At 46.2% G+C, this 26,032-nt stretch overlaps 1 protein-coding gene across 1 annotated transcript in view; it reads left to right on the top strand.

The window, feature by feature from the left end:
- The window catches only part of F5 (coagulation factor V), a 711,267-nt gene that overhangs the window by 256,579 nt on the left and 428,656 nt on the right, over positions 1-26,032 (top strand). The window contains exons 7-8 of the mRNA XM_078658317.1: positions 10,412-10,577; positions 17,031-17,175. Coding sequence (XP_078514443.1) covers positions 10,412-10,577; positions 17,031-17,175 — 311 coding nt within the window. The remainder of the gene's footprint in view (positions 1-10,411; positions 10,578-17,030; positions 17,176-26,032) is intronic.

Raw genomic sequence — 26,032 nt, forward strand, 5'->3', positions numbered from 1 at the left:
CCACCACATTATCACTCAGCATCACCACAGCACCACTCAGCACCAACACATTACCACTCGGCACCACCACAGCACCACTCAGCACCACCACATTATCACTCAGCACCACCAGAGCACCACTCAGCACCACCACAGCACCACTCAGCACCACCACAGCATCACTCAGCACCACCACAGCATCACTCAGCACCACCACAGCATCACTCAGCGCCACCCCAGCATCACTCAGCACCACCACAGCACCACTCAGCAGCACCACTCAGCACCACCACAGCATCACTCAGCGCCACTCCAGCATCACTCGGCACCACTCAGCGCTACCCCAGCATCACTCAGCACCACCCCAGCATCACTCAGCACCACCACATTATCACTCAGCACCACCACATTATCACTCAGCACCACCACATTATCACTCAGCACCACTCAGCACCACAACAGCACCACTCAGCACCACCACAGCACCACTCAGCACTACCACAGCACCACTCAGCACCGCCACATTATCACTCAGCACCACCACATTATCACTCAGCAGCACCACAGCACCACTCAGCACCACCACAGCACCACTGAGCACCACTACAGCACCACTCAGCAGCACCACTCGGCACCACCACAGCATCACTCAGCACCACCACAGCCCCACTCAGCACCACCACAGCACCACTCAGCACCACCACAGCATCACTCAGCGCAACCCCAGGTTATAGGTGTCACATTTGCGAAAGTTATAACTATTGGCATTGTAAATGACAAAGCTATTAATTTAGCTATTTTCAAAACCAACACATAAATAAAAAAATTGTCATTTACAAGACCAATAGCTCAAACTTTCCTAATGCGAGACCTATTGCATTGCAAATGCTTGTATTTATCTGTCTTGCTAATTAATACATAAACAAAAGTCATTGTCATTTACAATGCCAATAGCTCAAACTTGTAAATGCGAGACCTATTCAAAGAACCAGCCGCCATTGTCCCGGGCTGTTCGGAAAGGGAAAGCACGCATTGTGGGCTGAATGTTGCAGGAAAGCATGTCGTGCCTGCAGTAGGAGAAACTCATTGAAGAAAATAGTGTTTACAGACTAAAAAAGATGTACTGTGTAACAACCGAAGTGAAAGGGCCAGTCCTCATGGAAGGTTACAAATGAAGGCAAGGCTTTACCAAGGACGACAATGGGTTGTCCTATGCCTCGCAACCCATACAGTATTGAGTCCTACATCACAGTTCCCATCCGGTTTTCCAGAAAACAAGCCACTGTGTTGAGTCTGTCTAAGGAGAAAAATTGGAATGTAGAATGTTGGGGTGGTAACCAGGACGGGTGCAATGTAGTGGGGAAGTTGAATGGTGTGCTGCCAGTTGCTGGGCCCTTGGCTGCTCTGCCGGTGTGTATTCTCATGGTGAATAAACGTACCTGTTTATCTTTATGGAGCCTGCAGTCTTCAGTTATACTCAAACTTTTCACACTTGCACTCTAATCTCTCCCATCTTTCTCCTCCACACCTCGGACACCATGCTTACTCATTTTGCTATCACACCCATTACTTTCACACATCTCTAACATCATGATCTAGCAACCACACACTTGTCTATCAAAATGAACCCTTTGCCATGCTTGGCTTCCACAAGAAATCTCTATGGTTTGCATCAGATTCTAAACCTAGTCACTCACAGCTGTGACTTTCTCCTTGCTAAGAAAAGACCTTTCGGTATGGATCAATAGAATGATGACAGACTTAGTATTATGAAAATACCCATACAATATACAGTTTAGATATTGTTGCAAAAACACTTTAACAGGGACAGCTGATAAAACAAGCATTTGCAATGCAATAGGTCTCGCATTAGGAAAGTTTGAGCTATTGGTTTTGTAAATGACAAAGTATTTTATTTATGTGTTGGTTTTGAAAATAGTGAAATTAATAGCTTTGTCATTTACAATGCCAATGGTTTTAACTTTAGCAAATGTGACACCTATAGCATTTGTAATGCAATATGTGTTGTATTTACGTGACTTAGATGTATTGATATTACAAATAACAATGGCTTTTAATTTTTTTAAATAATTAATACTTAAATAAAAGTTATTGTAAGTTATGGCAATAGCTTAAACTGTTGTAAATAACTTTTTGTGAAGATTATGTTCAGTGTATTTTGTGACGAAAATCCAAGAACAGAAGTAAAATATTAACATCTTTTTGTGACATTTGTAATAAAGCTTGAAACATTGAGAGAACATATTTGAACCAGTTGTTGTTGAATGGTTGCACAGATTGATGCTGTGGTGACGCTGAGTGCTGTTGTGGTGGCGACGAGTGATGCTGTGGCGTTCAGTGGTGCTGAGTGATGCTGTGGCATTCAGTGGTGCTGAGTGATGCTGTGGCATTCAGTGGTGCTGAGTGATGCTGTGGCATTCAGTGGTGCTGAGTGATGCTGTGGCGTTGAGTGGTGCTGAGTGATGCTGTGGCGTTCAGTGGTGCTGAGTGATGCTGTGGCGTTGAGTGGTGCTGAGTGATGCTGTGGCGTTGAGTGGTGCTGAGTGATGCTGTGGCATTGAGTGGTGCTGAGTGGTGCTGTGGCGTTGAGTGGTGCTGAGTGATGCTGTGGCGTTGAGTGGTGCTGTGGCGTTGAATGGTGCTGTGGCAATGTAAAATGTAGCTAGGCGAGAGCTGGAGGGGCCTTGTGAGGAACCAGAAACATTTGAAGCTAACGAGGATGGCAGAGAGCTGATGAAAGGGACGCTTGTGGATGCCTGACACTTGTGGATGTCTGATGCTTGTGGATGCTTGATGCTTGTGGATGTCTGATGCTTGTGGATGTCTGATGCTTGTGGATGTCTGACGCTGGATGCCTGACGCTTGTGGATGCCTGACGCTTGTGGATGCCTGACGCTTGTGGATGCCTGACGCTTGTGGATGCCTGACGCTTGTGGATGCCTGACGCTTGTGGATGCCTGACGCTGGATGCCTGACGCTTGTGGATGCCTGATGCTTGTGGATGCCTGACGCTTGTGGATGCCTGACGCTTGTGGATGCCTGACGCTTGTGGATGCCTGACGCTTGTGGATGCCTGACACTTGTGGATGTCTGACGCTTGTGGATGTCTGACGCATGTGGATGTCTGACGCTTGTGGATGCCTGACGCTTGTGGATGTCTAATGCTTCTGGATGTCTGATGCCTGATGCTTCTGGATGTCTGATGTCTGATGCTTGTGGATGCCTGATGCTTGTGGATGTCTGATGCTTGTGGATGTCTGATGCTTGTGGATGCCTGATGCTTGTGGATGCTTGATGCTTGTGGATGCCTGATGCTTGTGGATGCCTGATGCTTGTGGATGCCTGACGCTTGTGGATGCCTGACGCTTGTGGATGCCTGACGCTTGTGGATGCCTGAGGCATGTGGATGTCTGACGCATGTGGATGTCTGACGCTTGTGGTGTCTGACGCTTGTGGATGTCTGACGCTTGTGGATGCCTGACGCTTGTGGATGCCTGACGCTTGTGGATGTCTAATGCTTGTGGATGTCTGATGCCTGATGCTTCTGGATGTCTGATGCTTGTGGATGTCTGATGCTTGTGGATGCCTGACGCTTGTGGATGCCTGACGCTTGTGGATGTCTAATGCTTGTGGATGTCTGATGCCTGATGCTTCTGGATGTCTGATGTCTGGTGCTTGTGGATGTCTGATGCTTGTGGATGTCTGACGCTTGTGGATGTCTGACGCTTGTGGATGTCTGATGCTTGTGGATGTCTGACGCTTGTGGATGTCTGACGCTTGTGGATGTCTGACGCTTGTGGATGTCTGACGCTTGTGGATGTATGGCGCGTGTGGATGTCTGACGCTTGTGGATGTCTGACGCTTGTGGATGTCTGACGCTTGTGGATGTCTGACGCTTGTGGATGTCTGATGCTTGTGGATGTCTGATGCCTGATGCTTGTGGATGTCTGATGCCTGATGCTTGTGGATGTCTGATGCCTGATGCTTCTGGATGTCTGATGCCTGATGCATGTGGATAGGGAGAGAGAGAGGAGAGCAGGCAGAGGGGGAGATGGGGAGAGGGAGAAAAAGGAGAGCAGGGGGAAGGTAAAGAGAGGGAGAGAGGAGATTGAGGATAGGGGGAGGGGAGAGGGGAGAGAGGAGAGAGTGAGAGGGAAGTGAGGTAAAGGGAGCGTGAGAGAGTAAGGGGAGAGAGAGAGAGGGAGGACGAGAGGGAAGGGAGGGCGGTTAGACTAAATAGGTAAAAAAAAGGCAAATGATGGAGAAAAGTGACAGAGGGGGGCAGCGGTAGTGAGGGACAGAAGGAGGAAATAGTTCAGCAAAGGGGGGAGGGGCGGGCGAGAGGGAGGTTAGACTAAACAGGTCAAAAAAAGTAACAAATAAACTTGTGAATAAGTGACGGCGGGGGCAAGGAATTTACACCAACCAAGGCATCGTTTAAATACACTAGGCTCACAGCTAAACAGTTCCCAGGCAGGCCTCTGCAACACAACACGTTATGAAATAACTTACATAACGTAATGTAATGGGAATGCAGAGCCCGCACACTGCCCAGATAAAAAGAGGGGCTCCTGCACACATTTGTGAGCTGTGCTGAATAAAGTTCGCTGGCACTGAAAGTAATAAGACCGGCAGCACTGGCGGTGCGCTAGTGCTATTACCAACATTTTAATGTACACTTTGAAAACAAGTCATAAATGTTAGTTAAATTAAATGAGAGGTTTTGCGAGAGTAAAGCGGAGGCAGCTATGGCGCTTTAGAGGGAGGGGGTGGGTTGCCCATATGGAGTGGGAGGGGGGTGGGCTGCCTGCTGGGAGATGCGAGCAGAGCCTTTGAAGAGCCAGAGTCAATAAGGGGAGGAGAACTGGCTCGTGCACGCCTCGGTGCTTGCCTCCTCGACAACGTTTTTTTTTTTTTTTTTTAAAGAGTCGGGCGGGCTAAACCTGTATGTAGGACTTGCAAACAGAAGAACCGCATCACGGTGGACATGCTCATATTTAAAGAACGATTTACAAGGGCATCAGAACAGCAAGGATATGCATTGTTTTCGCAACACAGCACCCTCTTCATACCTGCTGAGCTTCACGGAAAGACCCGAGAAACGGCTTGAGGCATTTCCTGCATAGCCCGAGCCTGGTGCTTAATTAAAGAGTCTGTTTCAAGACTCACGAGCAATATGCTGCTTAGGCCTCTTGTGGAAAGCAGGGCACAAGCACCCTCCCATACGGATGAAGCACTGTAACAGAAAACTAACTCCAGAACTCTCAGCGCGATTAGGTGACCTCAAGATGCCATAATGCACTGCAAGAAACAACCCGTGGGTGGAAAATAAAATGTAATAATCATTTAAACAAACAAGTTCTTGCACTTAACATTCGAGCATAAAAAAATAATAATGTACTAAATAAAAAAGGCACACCCCTAATCGGCAACAGAAAATACATGTACATGGTGAAAGGCAGGAAGAGAGGGCTGTAGAGAGAAGAAATACAGGACGAAGCAAAGAAGGTGGAGAGAGGGAGGGGCTGCCTTGAAGGGACAGGGGCACGAAGTGTGAAGTCACTGAAAGTCAAGAGAGGGAGGGGGTGGGCTGCCTGCTGGGAGAAGCTGGGCTGGGCTGCCTTTGATGCGAGTCACGGCCTGCAGCGCTGGTTGAGAAGCAAATGGCTGAGGCTGTGAAGGCTCGTGCATGAGAGCAAGTCACATGATTGGGATTCACATGAACTGTTTAAAATCCTCCTTGAGAGCCAATCAGCTGCCTGAAGAGAGCCTTTGGGGAAAGAACTGGATCAGCGACATAAGGACTCACCCCTGTTTTCTATTTCTGCGAAATAGAAAAGGGGCGAGCCCTAAAAATATCACAGTAAGTCTGAAACCCAAAGATAACATTATCGAACAAAGCAATATTTTGAAAATGTCATTTCTGCGCCTTTTACCCTGGCAGGAGGTGTTGTGGCTTCACAAGTGGACACTAATGTGCTATTAACAAGAGCAAATAATGTCATTTTTGAAAACACAGCTGGAATGATGATGATTGCACTGTGACATGGAGATTAGTGAGGTTTGGGCTATAGCAGGCTTTGGTTTACTATATGGAAGTTATTCAGGCATGTTTATGATACCCTTTCATGTCTTCGAAGTTTCAAGAGAGAAGAGAGGTGTCAGTGTACTACAAGCAAGGCATTTTCCATAGTGCCAGGAGAGTGCATATGACAAGGACAGTAAATCATAAGGCATTTCCAATGTATGAATTAAAGGTAATCTATATATTACAAGTCTACTGAATGATGTGTTGCTCATTTATAAAATAAACCTACAAATGAAGACACTACATTTTTAGTGACAACTGAGGGAATGGCCGACGAGGATAGCTTATGGGAGGAGCAACTGTCAAAAAAGGTGCTGCAGTATACAGACTCACACTCACTACCGCAGGCCGTGGCTTGTAACACAAATAATTTTTGTTATGGGATTAAAAATGAACCCGCTTCCTTCTCTCCGCCACATATAAAAAGATTTACAACAGATTGACTAGGAAGGCTTCAACTAGCAGTATAGATGCTGCCTGGCAAATCTTTTACTTTATGCGTATAACCAACTTTGTTTTGTTGCTCTAACAAGCACACAGCGCAATAACGAGACTGAAACAATGTTACAAAACCTTGATCGTCAATGTCGGCAAACTACATGGTGCAGGGACTAAGAATGGAGAACATCACATTATAACAAGATATGACGGCCATAACGTGACAGCCATGCATGGATCACAACTGTATAAATTCAAATTTAGACAGTGTTCATCAAAAGGCAAGCACGGGCAGAGGTATTCAAGAAAGCACCTATCTAAAAATAGACTCATCATTATTGAGTTGAAGGAACATACTAGATGCTACCATAAAGTCGGTGACGTTATGCTGTCAGATTCACCGACAGCCGCCTCGTTACTCCGCTCTAAACTTATTCCAGAGGGATCCCCGGTGTTGAAACTGAAAAAGCTGTCATTTTGGCTACATAGCACCACGTTAATATGAGTTTTATTTGTAAGAACGAAAAGCAACGTCTCTGACCCAATTGTCCACTCCACCAATGCAAAAAGGTTTGTCACGTACCAAGCTAAATACTGTTTTTATATTAATATAACCACATGTGAAAGGTTACTCTAAGCTCACAATGCTTCCTGGTGCAAAATTCAAGAAGACCAGGCGCAGATGGTTTCCACTGTGTCCAGTTGTGGTATGTGGATCTTTTGACAGTAATATTCAAAGGAGGGAGGGTGATCAAATAGATCAAGAAGGCACTCTTTACCACTAAAAAAGTGGAAGGTCCAGTATCAGCTAGTGCCCTAGACAAGCATAGGTAAACAAATGGGGGTTGCTGAAACGTTCCTTAGTGAGGGAATTATGTGTATCTGGCGTGACCGAAGGTGTAGATATGACACCTTTGGGCATCCATTTTGTTGGATGTGGTTGCCTCACACACCCATATGGGTGTCATGCTTCATCATTGGCGTTTGCTCCTCGTCGGGGAGGCGGTGCAATCCCCGACGGGCTCACCTCTAGGAGGGGCTCTTTAGCTCAGATCTTTTAAATCCAACTGCCTTATGGTGAAGTGCGGGTGTGTGGGTAATAAAGCAAGTAGCCTAGGGGTGATTAAAATGTAGGGGGGGTACCAGAAACTACTTTATTCTGGGGGTCTCCCACTACAGTTAAAAACGTGAATCTAACTCACTAGGTGCCAACCAATTAGGTATATTGGCCCTAGATGAGATTAGGAGAGGAATTGGTCAACATGTTTCTCGCAATGGGCTATTACCCGCGATTCATCAGGACCTATCAAGTATAGAAAATCAAGAAAATAAAGAAAATATGTTCATTCAACAGCATGCTAGTGTCATGTGTATACTACCAATGTTATGGAAGTAGGTTACCTCTGTGGTATTTTCCTATGCCTATAGGTCAGGAAAGATATGCCACATGGGCGTTCGGCGGGTCTAGGACAGCGGGGATGAACCTCCAGATATGGCTCAAGCTTCCCGTGTCCTTGTCGGTTCACCTACCCATCGCCGCCGAGCTCGAGTGTTTGATTGGTTCAGATGCTCCGTCCATCACCACCCCCTTTTGTACCGCTTTTGGCCGCCATAAGTGTGGCAGGATATGCTCAGACGTGAGTCCCTTGCTCACTTTGCCACTGGATTCAAGCAAGCTGGGCTGAAGACGGCTGTAATGCCAGAAACCGGTCCTCGGAAGCTTGTTTCCGGTCCAGGGAAGGCATGGCTTGGCAGTTCGGGCTGGACTGTTCCCATGAGGCACAGGGTCAGACTGATTTGCATATAGCCATGTCTGAACTGGGGTGGCAGAGTGGGCTAAAGAACGGTGATGGATTAAACCCAGATCTTTTGACTGGGTGTGAGTGTTTGATTGGTTCAGATGCTCCGTCCATCACCACCCCCTTTTGTACCGCACATCATGTCCGCAGCATACCAAAGCATACATGCTGATAACTAGACAGAGTACAAACCCATGTCTAACTAGTCAGATGTAACAGCCATTGAGAAGCGCGAACTATGGGGAGATGAACAGAGATGCCAAAGATCACACAGTGTCGTCAAGTGAGCAGCAGGATTAGAACCCAGGACTATTATTGTAGTAACGCTATGCTTGACCAAGCGAACCATGGGGAGATAAATAGAGCTGCCCAAGATCACATGGTGTCAAGTGAACAAAGCAGGATTTGGACACAGGATTATTGATTACCAGTGGACGATCTAGCCATTGGACCAGCCACGATGTGAAACTATATGTTACAGAACCATGTGGTACTAATTAGTAACTTGCGTGTATATGTTGCAGCCAAAACACACTGATGACCAAAAGCAGTTGGCAGCCATTTGAAAAACGAAAAAAGTGTGCTATGCACATCCGTACATTAGCAAATTAAAGCAGCCGGCAGCTATCTTTAACAAAGTGAAAATGCGCGCGTGCCTTCAGAGAAATGCCTGCACGGGGCGCCATTGTGCGGACGTTATATCAGAGGGAGTGTGTCAGTGAGATTGTGCATAGAGAGGTTTCTTGCAGAAAGTCGCTGCAACAAAGTGTGTGCGGGGAAGAGTGCGCGCATGGGGGACACCACCTAGGAATCCACTGCAGGCACTGGCCCGCTCGGTGCCCCAGGGCGCACTCGTACCCCCTGCCGGCATGGGGTAGCTCAGCGTGTTGTTGATGGCAGTGGTGGGTGCGGGGGTTGTGCCCATCACGGGGGCCCAGGCAGAGCTGGAGAGTCCGGCGAGGAGGAGAAGAGGCCACTGCATCCTGCGAGCTGTCCAGGCGCTGTGTGAGCACCATAGCTGCTGCAGCCCTGAGCCCCCTCCCCTAACACACCCACCCTGCCCTCACACCGCACACAGGGCTATAGACCAAATTCCGGAACCCCTGCAGAATCCTACATGCGGCACTACGGCATTCTCAGGAATAGCAGGGACTGCAGTCCCGAGCGGAATTAACATTTGGGAAGAATTGTGCGTGCTGGCCAAGTACTTTCAAATAAAAAGCATTCTTAACAAAATACCATTTCCCATCCTGTCCTCGGGCCTGTAAATCCCTGTTTCTGTGTTTTTTACAAATTGTGTCATTTGATCTGGCGCGTACAAAAAGCCCCTAATGCCTAATGGACCATGTTTAGGTCAGGCAGCGATGCGCACGACAAAGAAAAGTCCGAACAGTGCAGGCTAAAACTGTAGTTGGTGACCGCTGCTTCTGGGCTACATGGAAGTCAGAACAGCCACTGAAAACGAAGGTAAGAAATTGGAGAACAACACTAAGCCAATGGCAAGCAGCAGGAGAAACTACCAGCTGCTTGCCAAAATATAGAGATTACTTTAGGTCTCGCTGAGACAGCGAATGCAGTGCATGCACTGCCAAACACGAGACCTAAAAATGACAAGTGTGGCAAAGGGACAATAGTGATCAAATTGAAATAACAGCAAAATGACACATACAGAAAGTTGCGAAACAGTTACTGTTGGTAGCCCAGCCTCCATAGGCCAGTTCGCTACCGTCTCATAAGATAGCACTTCAGAATCTTCCAGTTTCAGGACTCCAAAACCATCGCCGTTTCCTGAGAGGGCTAAATAATTATCATTTTCAGCCATTGGTACTGGGAGTGTGACCCACAGGATGATGAACTGTGAAATGTACTGAAAGATTGTAATTATAAGTGGACTAGTGCCAACATTTCTGCTTATGACCTGTTCCTTCTGTACTGAACCACTTCTTCTGCCTGGATGATGGATATGCATAACTTCATATTAACTCTTAGCTTATGCTTCCATGGCCAGAGGCAAAGAAACAAACTGTAATATGGCATTGTGCTTCCAGTCGCTCTAATGTTTCCATTTCATTTGTTTACCATATAGCTGCAATGCATGGTTACCTCAACGTCACATTATGCGAAAACAAAGAAGTTATAGTACGAAGAATTTCTTTTCAAGAGAGGCGCTTTATCAAATTGTGGGACTACTTCATTGCAGCTGAGGAAGTAATTTGGAATTACGCTTCCCAGAAATCTGAGAGCGCTGACAGGTAAATAAGCAAAGTATCGGTTTCTAGTTCAATAAGCTCAATGCAACTAGATATTCTTGTATGCATAGTTCCCTTGTGATTGTTTAAACTTCCTATTTAATGAGGTCGAGCTCTATAGAATATTCTGCATTGGTTTATAGAGAAGTAATTGATTTTCTGTCTCTAAAACTCTGTGCCCGATTCACAAAGGTAAACTGAGACGAAAGTCTAATTTTACGACTTTCGGTATTCACAAAGTTAGGCTTTTGTCTCAATTAAACTTAAGTTTTGGTTTTAAGTTTAACTGAGACCAAAACTGAGACATAAGTCTAACTTTACTACTCATAAATGCCCTTTGTGAATACCGAAATTCCTAAAGTTAGACTTTTATCTCAGTTTACCTCTGTTTTCTAGCTGTTTAAACTATCAATTGTATTGGAAGTGTCCATTGCTCCCATGTAGATCTAAATTAGTATTTTGTTATAGTGCTAGTCAATCCCTGTTCCTTTTGGTAAAATTACAAGTTAGATCCAGTGTTGAATTTGCAGTGTCTACAACATGTTTGACATTTTTAAAGCTTACTTGACTTCTTTCAAATTAGGGGGGGCAGTCTCTGACAAATGATGCATTTTAAGGATTGAAAGGCAAATACGGTATTATTCTAGGACTTTAACATTACATTGAAATTGTAACCACTTTATTTAGCTGCATTAATTTGTAAGCCATTCACAGTAGACTATAAGCTGCGGCACAACTAATTGGTCTCACTTTGCCAATGCTTGGTTACTGCTGGTATCGGCATCATTGACAAAGCCAGAAGTGGTGCATGGCCATCCTGGAGTGTTATTTTAAATTCATCTAAGATGAGCATCATGTTGTCCATAGACGCCATATAACGTTTCAAGATGGTAAATGTGATTTCGTATACTTCCAAGTTTGCCTCTACTATGGCCAAAGATGGCCAAACATTAATTTCTATATTTCTGAGATGGCCACCACCTTGCACATTTATCAACTGCACTGAACACTTAACCTCCCCCCCACCTTCCCCTCCATAATTGAACAGGCATGGATAATGCACACTTTTAGTGTAAAAATCCATGTGATATATCTTTACTGCAATATATGTATAATAGATGTATCCCCTGGTTAAAATATGTAAAGGGCACACTAGAGGGTATCGGTTGCAAGGACCTCTTTTCCAATCCCGAAACAATTACATCTCAGGACAAATTGAGAGTTAAGAAGATGTATGGGGAATGGATAACTCTAAGTAGGGTGACATCCAAAGAAAGCAAACATACAGTCGCTGCTTACAGTCTAGTGAAAAGCGAGTGCGGAATGGAACCCTACCTCTCACTGACCTATAATGCACAGGACAGATTTTTATGACCCGTTTTAGGTTCAACCTTCTACACCATCTACTGGCGGACCCCCTAGGTTTTACATCAACGGTTGAACAGAAGGGTACCTGCGGCTGCGACAATAGGTCTCCGCAGGATACCCTTCATTTTGTACTATTATGTCCATTTTATAGACCACCCAGGCGAAAGTACCTTGTCGGAATCCTGAAAAGAGTAAAGCTCAAACACGCTAAAGTAGCTTTATTGTTCTTGCAAAAGGCTAATGATGTACATACACTGTTTTGTATTACGAATTTTATTAGAATGGCGGTCAGGATTAGGAATTCGCGTGGGAGGAGCTGATTTTATTTATTTATTTATTTATTTATTTATTTATTTTTTTCTTTTTAAAGACCTTTATTGTACCATTCAAAATTACACAGCTTCTGGCCCACAACCCCTGGGGCCGGCCGCAACATTTTCTCATGTATGCAATAGTATCTGGATTACACAGCCCATGTGCCGACAACCCGGGGGTACGGCGGCGTTGTAAATCAATGTGTGTACTTGGTTCGCATTCAGAATGCGGATTTGTGTAGGTCTGATTTTATATTTTTATAACAATAAACAGTATTAACAAGAAGTTACCACATTCGGTCATGAGTCATACAAGTAACAAGTGCACATCCCCTATTCCGGCTTGCAGTAGTCGAGCGTCTGTTATATGTGAGTAGATCCGAGACCACTTAGTCTGCCGTTACCATAGATGAGCTGATTTTTATCCCTGTTAATCAAGTCTTCCTTGAAAATGAAATATTATGAATTGTAATGCTTTTAAAGTTTTATTGTTTTTATGTACTTTTATGGTATTTTTTAAATGCCGAATAAAGGAATTTGACTTGACTTGACTACTGCAATATACAATATTTCCATAATGTATAAACAGCTCACCCCATGAGATACAGGTATCTGTGTGCACTGCAAACATAGCAGGGTGCTGACCAGATTTAGCCAAACATATTTTAATCATATGTAGCTTTAAGGGCACGTACTTACAGCAGTCCCTGTCCAGTACATTATGGGTGATGGAAGAATTCTGTACTATAAAGAGTAGCATGGTTAGAACAGTTTCATTTAACAAAAACATAAAAATCCATCAATGCATCTTAATCTTTTTTTTTTTTTTAAACCTTTATTGTTATGGCACGGAAATACAAATATGGGCCTACAACCAAACCGGCCGGCCGCTAATCAGATCGGCAAAGAGGAATAGAGTGTACAAATATACAGCGGTTCGGAGGTCGAAGGTTGAGCAGCATCAAGGATATGACAAAATTTAAATTACCATACAATAATAAGGATCTGAGACGGTTCATTTTACAATAATGAAAAAGAAAAAGAAATCGATGTCGCACAGTCACACACGTCCCAGTACAGCAAAGTGGAAGCAAAAAGTTTTACGCCAGTGATGTACACATATTGGGAGTGATGGGGGAGGGAGCATAAGAGTCAGGATAAATGTGATAAACACGGAGCAATCATGACGAGCTAGTCCCGCCCCTCGAGGCGCACCACACTATAGGAAACATGGAAGACGACGACATCGAAAAAGGAAAAGGGCAAAGGGCCATAGAGACAAAGAGAGAACAAAATAACAATCCCATCCCCCAACCCCCAACCCTGCACCCCTGCAAAGGGCTACGGCCTACCCCCCAGCAGCGTGCCTGTCGCCCTAAATAAGAGACCCGAAATACAGAAAAGAAAAAGAGAAAAAGAAAAAGAGAGAAAAAAGACAGGAGAAGGGCCCTCGATCTGGTCATCCGGCCCCTCCCACCTCCGCATCCAAAATCGTCTAAACAGCAACGGTAGAAGAAGTACAAGTAACAGCAATCACGTATAGCGCAATCAATTACAACTCCGCTAAGCACCACTCAAACCACCATCAACCATCTATGAGTCCCTCAATGTCCCCATCAAAGTCACCCCTGGCCACTTCTGTCTATAATACCAATGTTGAACAGTCCCTCAGACGGGATGCAAAGTAGCACAAAGGGCCTGAGTGCACCGGGAGAATCAGGCAGTATCGTTGCTCCATAGGATCCCAGCCACCAAAATCTCGCAGATGATGCATGGCGAAAGTCTGAAAACGACAATATCTACACCGCCAACAGTCTCGAGTCAGAGCACAGTCCCGCCAAGCATGGAAAAGGGATCACACGATGAGGGAAGTGCCGAAACTCCGCCGGGGCCGCCCAAACCATGGAGCGATGCTGTTCCTCCACTCGCCGATCGGAGAGAGGCCCCGATGAAACAGTCACACGTGCAACAGGGGAATCCACTGCCAGCTCATGTACCATACCTATCCGCAGCTCCAAGAACGTAGACTCATCCGGGGAATAGGTCAATGAATCAGAGGCAAATACCTCGGCGCCTTCTCGAGAGCGATCCATGCCGTTACAAAATGGCGGGCCAACAATGGCGGCCACCTTTTTTCCCAATTCTCGGGCCCCCCGGAACAGGGCAGTCTGCAGAGTTGTTAATGCAGCCATTTCAGCCGTTGCGATCTCTTCCCCCTCCACCTCACCGCGGGATCGGGACCAACCCCCGGAACCAGCAGGATCCACAGCGGGATCTCAATAGTCGGGGCAGGGAACAGAAAGGAGAGTCACCAAAAGGCTAAACAAGCTCCCTGCTGCTCTCCAGGAGTCTCCCATCGGCTCCCTGGGGGGGGCTGTTAACATGACCGGGCGTCTCATCGAAGGGGAACTGGGCACCATGGACTCTCTCCGGCCCAGCTATATCGCACCTCTCGCAGGGCAACCCGCTATTGGGAGCGGGTTGGTATCATTTCTTTCGGCTCGCAGATCTCAGGTTCTCTCCGAGTGGCTTCCCATCGGGACCAAAGGCCGCTGGAATCGCAGTCGCTGCCGGACACTCTCCTCACTCGAGATCCCGGTCTCAGCACCCCGAAAGCCGCCAAACAGCCGGGGACATTTCTTCGGGTCAACTGCACGGTGGAGCCACAGAAGCGGATGGTAAGTGAATGCTTTCCTTCCCCTACTCGAATTAACAAATATTGCTCAGGTTAATCGCCAGGATGTATGTGCGGGGCGGGAGGGCACACGGAGCCGAGCGTTTATGCAGCCATCCCGATCGCCATCTTGGCTCCTCCCCAATGCATCTTAATCTTAACCAAAGATGGTCCTCATTGTTTCCATGAGAGAACAGAGCAAGAGTCCAGTCTGTTTAGTTTTGTTCCTTTTATCACATTCTGTGTGTTCCTGGCTGGATGCGGTTTAAGATCGCTGATACTTGTAGGGAATCCCTGCGCGATTTATAACATTCACCTCAGCCTAGTATCATTACTTCACCCACTCATAGGTCGAAAAGACAGGGGGCAGAAATATCATCTACAACATGATTGAGTTTTTTTTCAGTACTGCCTGCAACGCCTATTGCTTTTTTAGGCCACATAAAAATATACACAGTTTTTTCTCCAATTTTCCGGTTACATAAATGAATATATTTAAATGTTTTTGGAAGTTCTTGAATCACCTCATATTAATTTTTTCTCCATAATATGAATCTTTAAACATATTTAATAGATGAAGTATTGCACCGATGCGTTTCAGGCGCAGAATGGTATGTCTGTGAATTTTAACGTGGGTATATCATACTTGACAATTCTTGAAAACTCTGAGTTCCTACAAGAGGTAGAAAAACTGGACGCAAATAGTATGCTTAACTCCATGAATCACGTTATGGATAGGAAAGGAACTGAAGATAATTCACAAAGTTCAAAAAAACTTCAACAAATGCATTCCTGTGTAAATGGATTAATAAAAAGAGAATCTGCATAATGCTGACAGAGTCTAGAATAACTTGAAATAAACAAGTGATTCATGGGTGGATGACAACTCGAATCATTAGAGACTTAAAAAGCAAAAGGCTAATCACTTAGAAAAGGTTGTGTTCAAAAGGGCTTCAAAAGAAGGTTGCCCACTTCTTGGAACTGTAAGGTAGCTTTCACACAAATCTAGCTTTACAAACCTTAGTAAATCTAGAATTGCTTGAACTTTATTGGTAGATGTACGGAAAAGCCCATTCTCCACCCATGGAATACCTACGACTAAGAAACATGAGGCAATGCAGCGAAAGCTGCTCCATTGCTTTACATTCCTTTACAAAGCCATGCAAGGCCAACCAAATCAGGCCTTGCATAGCTTAGTAAATCTCATATAAGCTTTTGCGTTGCTCTGTGTTGACTCAAAGCAGAAGTTAATTTGGACACATTTTTTAACTTTTGCAAACTTGTCCCACATTGTATATCTGCTGCACTGTATAGCAGATCTCCAATATGGAAAACGTTTTAACCCCTTCAGTGCTGCGCGAATTTCGCTGCAGTGCTGAAGGGTCATAAATCACATTGACTCATGACGGAAATGTTCCGTCATCAGCACCGGAGCACCGACGCTGATGACGGAACCATTCCGTCATGAGCATGGAAGGGGTTAAAGTATGCCTAGGCATATTAGTTTGTACTGGAAGGAAAGCCTTCCAGTACAAAACCTATGCTAGACATATCACACACACACGCCTTTGCACTATGTTGTAAAGGAAAACCTTCCAATACAAAACCTATGCTAGACATATCACACACACACACCTTTGCACTATGTTGTAAAGGTTTGTGGGTGTTGCCAGACAGGCTCAAACAGCGCCATTGCTGGGGAAGACAGCAGATTTGCAAAAAAGGCTCTCTCCTAGAGCAATGCAGCACAGCAATACAGCTGCTGCAATACACAGTAAATTAGTGGGTTCACCGCTTTGTATCTAATCACAGGGGGTGCTCATTCAGAGATCACCTAGAGCAAAGCTGAATGGGCTATTACAGATATAACAGAGTGCAATTTTAATTGCCAATTATCTTTGCAGAAGCAGTTTGTGCTGTGTCCTAGAATTACAAATAACATCAAGTCCCCTGATAAGCTGCCTCTGAATAACTATTCTTATCCTACACCTCCTTCTTTCCTTCTGATATGTCTCCAAAGTCTGTGCCTTTAGACCTATTGTAAAGATTACATTTAAAAGAATGTTTTCAGATGGTTCAACTTGTGCTTTTCCTCAACAGAATGCAATCTCTACCCAAGAACCTATATAAAAAGGTTGTCTATAGACAGTACACCGATGATAGCTTTACGAAGCGTGTTGAACAGTCTTCTGAGAAGGGGATTCTGGGTCCTGTCATTAGTGCTCAAGTCAAAGACACAATTAAGGTATGTACAACAGACTATCACAACAGTATTCAATTTGAAATATTAATCTTGAAGTGACTATTGGAGCCAGAACAACAACTGAAACTATTGTTAGGGTTAACTCTGGCTTTTTTGTATGATATTGATGTTTGAAGTCTAACAGGATGATATGTATGATGCCTGCTATGTTCAAGGCTACATTAAGAATGGTCTAGGAATAATATTTCATGAGAAGGTCCTTTATCAGGAAACCTCAGTTTGTGGGATGCGGCTACTTCTGGCACCATGCAAAGCATGCTTGGATTGCCCTACAGAAATTGAAGCTCTAGTTTATATGGGGAGTTGCTAACTTTACTCTTTCTGCCAGGAGTATGTCAAGATTTGGGCCAGTTGTACGAAAAGGGGACTCACAAAAAATGGCAAAAAACAAGTACCAACTTCTTGAAAATCCAACAGGATTTTGAGGACCAACCTATGTACTGATGCATCAATTTGCAAAATTACTGTTCAGAGTGGGTCAAAATTCAACCTACCTTGTAGGAGAGTAGGGTCTGCTTCCTATGGTCACCCCCACTTTTTGCTGTGATTTTCTGTTTTTTTGACTTTAATGTGGCTGTGGGCCTGCTAATCAGACCCACAGTCCAGCTGTTCTCTCTCTAAATTGATACCATGTACTTTAGGTACAAACCAGATTGGGTATTGGGTCACCTCTGTGAGCCCCTGTATAGTGTACCATAGGTACCCAGGGCATAGGTGCATCCAAGGCCTACCAGGGGCTGCAGCATGTATTATGCCACCCCTGTCTGGCCCTCAAAACTGACACCATAGGCTGATCACTCAGCTTGGGTAAGGTGGTGTAATCACCCCTTACTTAGATATAGTATACCTATATCTATCTTTACATATAGACACATATACACCTATAAGTCACTCCTATGGTAGGCCTCGACAATCCTGGAGGCAGCGTGCTTGGTTTTATGTGAAAGGGGTGCCCTAGCATGAGCTTGAGCCCCTCTGCAGCTTTCGGAACCATCTCCTTATAGCTGTTCTATGATATAGCCATACCATATACTCTTAAGTGCATTATAATCCTCGCGGTTAATGCTAACTTTGGTTTGACTTTATCAAAACATGTCATGTAAAGTGTCAAACACATTGGAATACTAGCCCCCAGGCAATTCTGGCAGTGGGGGTAGCATTCCACCCTTCTAGACGGAAAAGACATGTATGTTACTCCTTTACCCCGTTAAAGTTAAACAGAGCTTCATCATCACAAAATGAATGCTGCTGCCACAGACACGAGTCTGACCACCTGGTGCTGGGGGAAACTCCAGAAGGGCGGCCTGGATAATAGGTTTCTTGTCCAGGGAGGTGCCAGCACCTCCCCAGACAGGGGTTTTGTGTATTGGGGCAGGGAGGGCTGCATTCAGTGAATGCATCTAGACATTGCTTGGGGCACACAAGGTACTGCATGCATAGCCCGGTTCAAACCAGTTGCTGGGGCACTCCAGCCCCAGCTCTGGCACAACACTGGACAAAGGGAAAGGGGTGTAACAACCCCCTTCTCAGGTCTACCCATAGGAGGGACCTAGGCAGGTAATCCAGCCCCTTAGCTTAGTATAAGTATAGGAGCTGTGTCCCCAGGACTTTAGATTATCCTGGAAAGAAACTTTGATACAGAACTCTTGGACATTCGACATTCTATTTGGACTAGAAGACGGAAGACATCTCCCTTGTGATCAAGGAGTGACCACCCTGTGCAAACAGGCACCACCAGTAACTTGCCAGTCTGCTTGTTAACGCTCCCGCCGGAACCCGAAGACTCAGCAACACAGAAACTGGACTCTCAGACTTCTCCAACTCCGACCCACATCCATAGCAAAGCTGAGACCCGTGGCGGACACAAGAGACGTGGGACCAGACTCCCTGGACATACTGCATTTTGCTAACAGCTCGACGACCAAGGTACCCTCGCAGTTGTGCATTGGGGTACGTGAAGCCCCAGACCAAAGCGCCATTTGCACTGAAGCTCAGCCCTCCACACTCCACGAGTGCCGCGTGGGGCCCGCTCTTGCATTTCAGTGCAACGTGTCTTCCCGGTTCCTTGCCTGTTGGCTAATGAGCCCCCTGAAGACTTTTATATCTCACTAAACTGCTTTTCTGGTTGCTCCTGGCTTGCTCCAGCTTCCCTTCAAAGGAGAAGTGCCACAGACCTTGCTGGTCTGCAACAGAGTCAATCTTGTCATCCTGCATGGGATGCCGTTGCCAAGGCTTGTTGGGTCCAATCTGGATACCGACACTGCAGTCAACTAGATCCGTTGTGGCTCAGCTCGAATCCAGCACCTGGTCATCGTCGATGCCTCCTGGACTTCGTGGCTGAAGAGACAAGTTCACCTTCTTCACCTTCAAGCACGCAACATCGCCTGGTTCCTTCCTGGTTCCTTCTTTGTCACTGGCTAGTGACCCAGACTCTGTCCCCTCTGCTTTCAGGTTCTTCACATCACTGATCCACCCTTAGATCCACCCGGACCCTTTTCCTCTGGTCGCCTGCAGCACACTCTTTGCAGATCTCCATAGAAAATGACAACGAAACCCGACACCAAAAGGCACCTATGCACCCGGCTTCGCTGGGTTAGGTAACACGAGTACTCTAGAGCTCCCATGGGTCTTGACTCTCGAAGTGTCCTAGTCTAAAGGGGTTTTATCGTAGTCCATCCGGAAGTGTCCTTAAACAGTAACTTTGTAACTTCTTTGTTTCCCATTCTAAGTCAATGGTAACTCGCAACTGTGTTTAGACACTGCACGTGTCTCCCGTGGGCATCCTACTTCCTAACCTTAGGTTGTTTAGTGTAGCCCCAGCGATTCTACAGGCCCTAGGCCTGCTGTCTAACTCTCACGTGGTTCTTATACCACTTCTTTAGTATATGGTTTGTGAGGCCCCTAGGGCATAACTGTATTTGTGCAACTTATCGTATGCTAATTGAGTAACTTGTAATGTACTTTTACCTCTGACCTCATAAAGAGTGCAGAGGGGTTGTGTTTAGAATAAATACATATATATTTGATATATACCTTGTGTGGTGTCCTTTCATTTGATATTCAAGGGATTATAATTGGTAAAACAGCTTGCTTCACATGCTCTCTGAAGTCTTAGCCTATGACTGCTGGTCCATTCTACCACTAGGATATCTTGTCTGTAAGGTTGACTTTACAACCACCATCAATAAGGGTCGATTAGACTGGTGCAAGGTGCCCACTAGAATAGTGGACATCATATGCCAGGCTAATTTCTCACATACCTCATCAATAGTCATGAGGTGGGTTAGAAATTGCAACTAAGTCTGATTGGATGCCATCACAGAGATGGTGGCCTGTGAGGTTCAGCAGACCACCAAATCTGTGACCACATTTAAATAAAGTATTTAATGCAGCCCATTTTTCTTAGCGGAAACCATAGTATTCTTTAATAAGAATTGTAACAATCTAATTTTGCAATTAAGTTTTGGTCTCTTTCTAATGGATTGATTCCTGCTCCGATACTGAGTAAATTCTTTCCTTTTACACGGCCCTAGATTGGGGAATATATATACCTGGTATTGTTCCATTGCAATGAGCATGTGCTTTTATTAATTCATTTTAGAAGAGAGGCCTTGTTTAAAAATGCACATAAAAGTTTGAGGTTCTGTGTCCGAGGTCTGAAATGATTTTTAGATGCTCATACTTAATATAACTGTATGACTTGCGGGTTAGTCAAAAGTGACATGCTTTTCACATGCTTTACTAGAGCAGTTGTCCTTGTGCATGACATTGATAATTCAGTGCTGACGTCAGGTAGTGGATAGCTTGATTTGATTTATTCTCACTGTCTAGTATTTGGATTTGAATAGTAATATAATATAATATAATTTGTCATGTCATGAGAGAATAGCTTGACAGATAAGCCCTGGTATGAATAGAAAAAATTAAGTCTGCACAACATTTTTAAATAATATTGAGTTAAACTAGATAATTCATTGTAATAAAGGTGAGGTTTGGATAAGTTTAAGAGTAGACATTAGTGAGAATCAGGAATAGTTTAAGATAAGGGTTAGAGTTTTAGGGTTTTAGTGGGTTTAGGTTAATAGGTACACGGAAGATTTTGGATAGGGATTATAATCTTTGGGTTTGGATAAGGTTAGAGTATATATATGGTACTAAAAGTATGTTGATTATGGAGATGGGTGTTCCACTGTCAATGTGACGGTTATGTTAAGAGTAATGGTTAGGTATAGTGTTAGACTAATGATTAGGATTAGGGGAGAAAAACAAGGTCATTGTAGGGGTTGTATTTGTAGTGGATTTCATGTTAAAGAAATTAATTGTTGTGAGGGTTTCATAATTATGGACTCTCTGTTCCAGCCATTCTTTGTAATGACATAGATGTGGTCATTTTTTAGAAGTATGTTAATAAAAATTGGTGATGTGGATCATCAAGCTTGTATTTTTATCTCTGTGCATAAATTCTTTAGTCTTTTAAGTCTCACCTACAGTTTTTAGCTGTGTGTTTTTGTTACAGAATACACTGGAACATATATTAAATTAAGTCTTTAATCCAAGGTTGTGGCACAGCAACAAACAGCATCTGGCTGGCAGACAGGAACAGTGCAACTGACCTGGTGCCTAGCAGCAGTGGAGGTTCTAAGTAGAACCAAAGAGGTACTGAATGATGCACAGAGTTTAAAGAGACCTTATCAATGTAAATATGTACAGTAAGAATGTAACACATCTCCCTTTTATAATAAAACAAAAAGAAAAGGAACAAGGAAGAAAATAAGTAATCTAGAAAACGACAAGAAATGTAAGTTACATAATCAGCAAATCTAATAGGTGGAGATCTTGAGCGAACAGACATTTTAACTCTTGAAGCAACATCACCATTAGAATTACCCTGTACATCAGGAACGGTAGACTTTAGCAATGAAGAATGATTGGAATTTTGCAAAGAGGCACACTTAGCAACACGTCTAATGTTCCATAGCTTACCATCCTGAGTAAGAAGACTATTACTAAAAACTTTTACAACTTTCAAAGGTTTACCAAATTTGTTTGAACATTTGGTGATGAAGCCAGGTTTCCTAATCCTGACCCAATCACCAATACAAAAATTAGGATTTTTCACATTCCACTTGTTATTATACCATTCTTTAACCTTAGCTTGTTTGCACTCCACTCTTTCTACAACATCTTTAATCAGATCATCAGAACAAGATTTATTAGAACATTTGTCCTTAAACCGCCATGGACAAATGATAGAGGCTGGGTCACGCCCTTTTAGTAAAGGGAAAGGACTAACTTCTGTTGTAGAATGTGGGGTTATCCTGTATAACCAAAGTTTTTCTCTCAATAAGTTCCTCCATCCAGAACCCATCTTGAATACATCAGAAACAAAACCCTTCAACACCCTGTTGAAACGTTCAACTAAACCGTTCTCATGAGGTTTATAAACAGAAACTGTACAATGTTTAATGTTTTGTAATTTGAGAAAATTCTCCATTTCCAAAGAGGTAAGTTGCACCCCATTATCTGTTACAAGAACAGAAGGACACCCTTCTCTGGAAAACACTTCTTTGAAAAACTCTATCACAACGTTAGTGGAAACTGAAGAGACAAACTTGACCTCCGGCCATTTAGAGTGGTAATCAAGCACAACAAGGGCATAACGAGAATCAAGCGGAAGACACATAAAAGGACCAGAAATGTCAAACGCAAGTTTCTTCCAAGGCTCATTCGGCCAAATAGAAGTTTTTAATGGAGGAACATTTACCCTCAACATCTTCTCACTTCCCATGCACACCTCACATTCTCTAACCTTACGATCTGCCATTCTATCAATACCAGGCCACCAAAAATAGTTTCTTATGAGACGTTTCATAGCAGACATTCCAGGATGCATCTTATGAGCAATATCTAAAATCACCTTCTGCATTTCAAATGGCGGAACACACTTCCCAGACTTGAAAACCAAACCATTTTCCAATGCCAACTCATCCAAGACAGAGAACATGGGGAAAATACTTTCCGATATATCCTTTTTATCAGGCCAACCCTCAAGAATATACTTCTTGATGGTTTGTAAAGTAACATCATGACCATCAGCAAGGTTCCAAGACTGTTCAGAAATATCTTCAAACGAACCCGCAATAACATCTTGTAAACAAGTAACCACCTCTTTCTCAAGAAACATTCCATCAGCACTCGACTTACAAGGCATGCGAGACATAAAATCTGCAATGACATTCTTTTTCCCTGGAACAAACTCCGCTGTAAAACAATATTCCTGCAATCTTGAAGTTAACCTAGCTATACGAGCAGTAGAACTCCATCCACCCCCCCACAGACAAAATGTTGACCAAGGGTTTATGGTCAGTTCTCAAAAGAAACTTACTACCCCAAATATAATTTTGAAAATGTTCTATGGCCCAGACACATGCCAAAAGTTCCTTTTCTATAGGCGTGGCTAAGCACGCAATGGCGGAGGACGTGCTCGGGTAGAGCTCCGTGAAAAGCTCCCCTTTCCCCGAGCCTATTATCCGCCACAATACACCGAGGCCGCCGGAAACTGCAGGCGGACGTTCGTGGAGGTCGTCTCGGCGAACTGGCCGATTTTTCCTCCGAGGCTCCGTCGGGCCGGACCCCGGCCCGTCTTACGACTCCCCTGCGGACCCAGAGACCTCCCGGCCGGCAGAGCAACCACGAGAGACCGGGGCTTGGGCCTAGCACACAGGCCCCGGCCCACACATCCAGGAGGCCGTCCTGGCACTGCCGCTGCACTGAGGGACGACGCAGAGGGTCCAGCGATGAACCGGCCCTGCTGCTGCTGACCTGCCCAGTGGACAGCGGACTGCGGAGGCACACCACCCGCGTCGTAGCCCCAGCGGGACCGCTGCCGGTGCGCCTGAGGCGGTCCGGAGGCGCGACCAGACCCGGTGAGGAGGGGGCGAGACGGGGGGCCCCTGGGACATCGCAGGCCACCGGGCGATACCTGGAGAGTCAAGGGCACGGGGGCCGGCACGAGGGGACCGGGATGGAGAGGCCGCCCACGACTCGTCGCCACGCTTAATTCGCGCTCCCCGGAGGCTGCCACCGGATCACTGCCGCACTGGGGGCGAGCCCTAGGGGTCCAGTGGAGGCCCGGCCCTACCGCCCCTGTCCCACCCGATGACTAACTGAGATCCAGCACCTGCAACACAGCTCGGAGGTGGCGCCTGGAGTGCGCGAACTGACCAGACGAAAGGGGGGAGACTCGGGCGGCCCCTGGGGCGCAGCACGGCATCAGGAACTACCCGGAGAGTCACAGACCCGAGGCCGGGCACGGTGAGACCGGGGAGGCGGAACCGCCCACACCTTGCCGGTACCCCCGGTCGGGCACACACTTCGCAACTGCCGGCGGGGAGAGCGCCTGGAGGGGCGCCTGCGGACCCCCCCTCCCCCCCACACGCAAAGGCACATGTGAGAGGGGAACAGGACGCGTGGAAACAGCCGACCACGCACGAGGCACCCGACTTCATGGGACGCTCGCTACACTACGGGCTGAGTGGCGCACCTGGACTGCGGTGAGGAGGTGACGCACTGGGCCCCCACAACCCTCCCTACGAAGACGCCGACTGCGGTTGGGGGGGGAACCCCGGACCAACGGACCCTTGGCACTGACAGGGGGTGCTCTTGGAGGTGCCACCTGGGTGGCGGAGAAAACGACTCTGCTGGGCGCACACCCCCGCACATGTCAGGAGGGGTGCGGTCCCGCTCCGGGACTGGTGGGGCACTGCCGAAAGGGAAAACAAGCAAGCAGCTCGACAAAATGGCAGCCGAACAATTGGCCACGAGACTTGACAGCGTGCTGGCGGCCGTAGAACGAATGGAGCAATCGCTCCAGCAAACCAGAACTTCCCTGGAGTCCAAGATAGATGGCGTGGCTGTGGACCTGACCCTCCTGCGGGACGACCACAGGAAGTTGTCCGACCGAACCAAGGTCCTGGAGGGCGCGGTGAAAGAGATCGAACCCAAAGTCACCCAAACAGATAAGCAGGTACAGGACCTCCTGAGTAGAGTGGAGTTCCTGGAAGACAGGGCCGAGGATGCGGAAGGGAGGGCGAGACGCAATAACATTAGACTAGTAGGCGTCCCGGAAAAATGGGAGGGGAACCACCCCGCGCAACATGTGGAGGACTGGCTACGGACCCTGTTGCCGGAGGGCACGCTATCGCCTCACTTTGTCGTGGAACGAGCGCACCGAGTGCCGACAAGGCCCTACGCGACTGGCACCAACCCGCGACCACTGCTCTTCAGGATACTGAACTACAGGGACCGGGATGCAGTCCTGCGGGAAACGAGGCGCATAGGTGAAATACGCATAGACAATGCGTCGATCATGTTTTTCCCCGACTACACCATCCAGGTGCAACGCCAGAGACATGATTTCCTGGAAGTCAAAAAGAGACTGCGCACCGCGGGCCTCAAATACTCCCTACTCTTCCCTGCGAAGCTGAGAGTGGTGGCGGGAGACAGCACCTACTTCTTCGGGACACCCGGGGAGGTCAGCGAGTGGCTAGACGGGGGCACGGACACAGCGCCCAAGCACACTCGTGGGGGCGAGGCGAGGCCCAGGCGGCGAGGCCCACGAACCCGCCGGAGACGTGGAACCCAACAGTCCCAGCGGGCAGACGAAGGATCACGGCACTCTCCCCCGCTGGATCAGATACTCCAGGAACAGCGTGACGCACTACGGAAAGTTTCCCAGCTCAGCAACCCACCCTCCCAGGACACGAACCCCGAGGACGGACAACAGACGGCGCCCAGCGATGATGATGAGGCCATCTACGGGATCCCGAACTCGCAGATC

This window comes from Lissotriton helveticus, chromosome 8 (assembly GCF_964261635.1).
Source record: "Lissotriton helveticus chromosome 8, aLisHel1.1, whole genome shotgun sequence".
In the NCBI taxonomy this organism is placed as follows: Eukaryota; Metazoa; Chordata; class Amphibia; order Caudata; family Salamandridae; genus Lissotriton; species Lissotriton helveticus.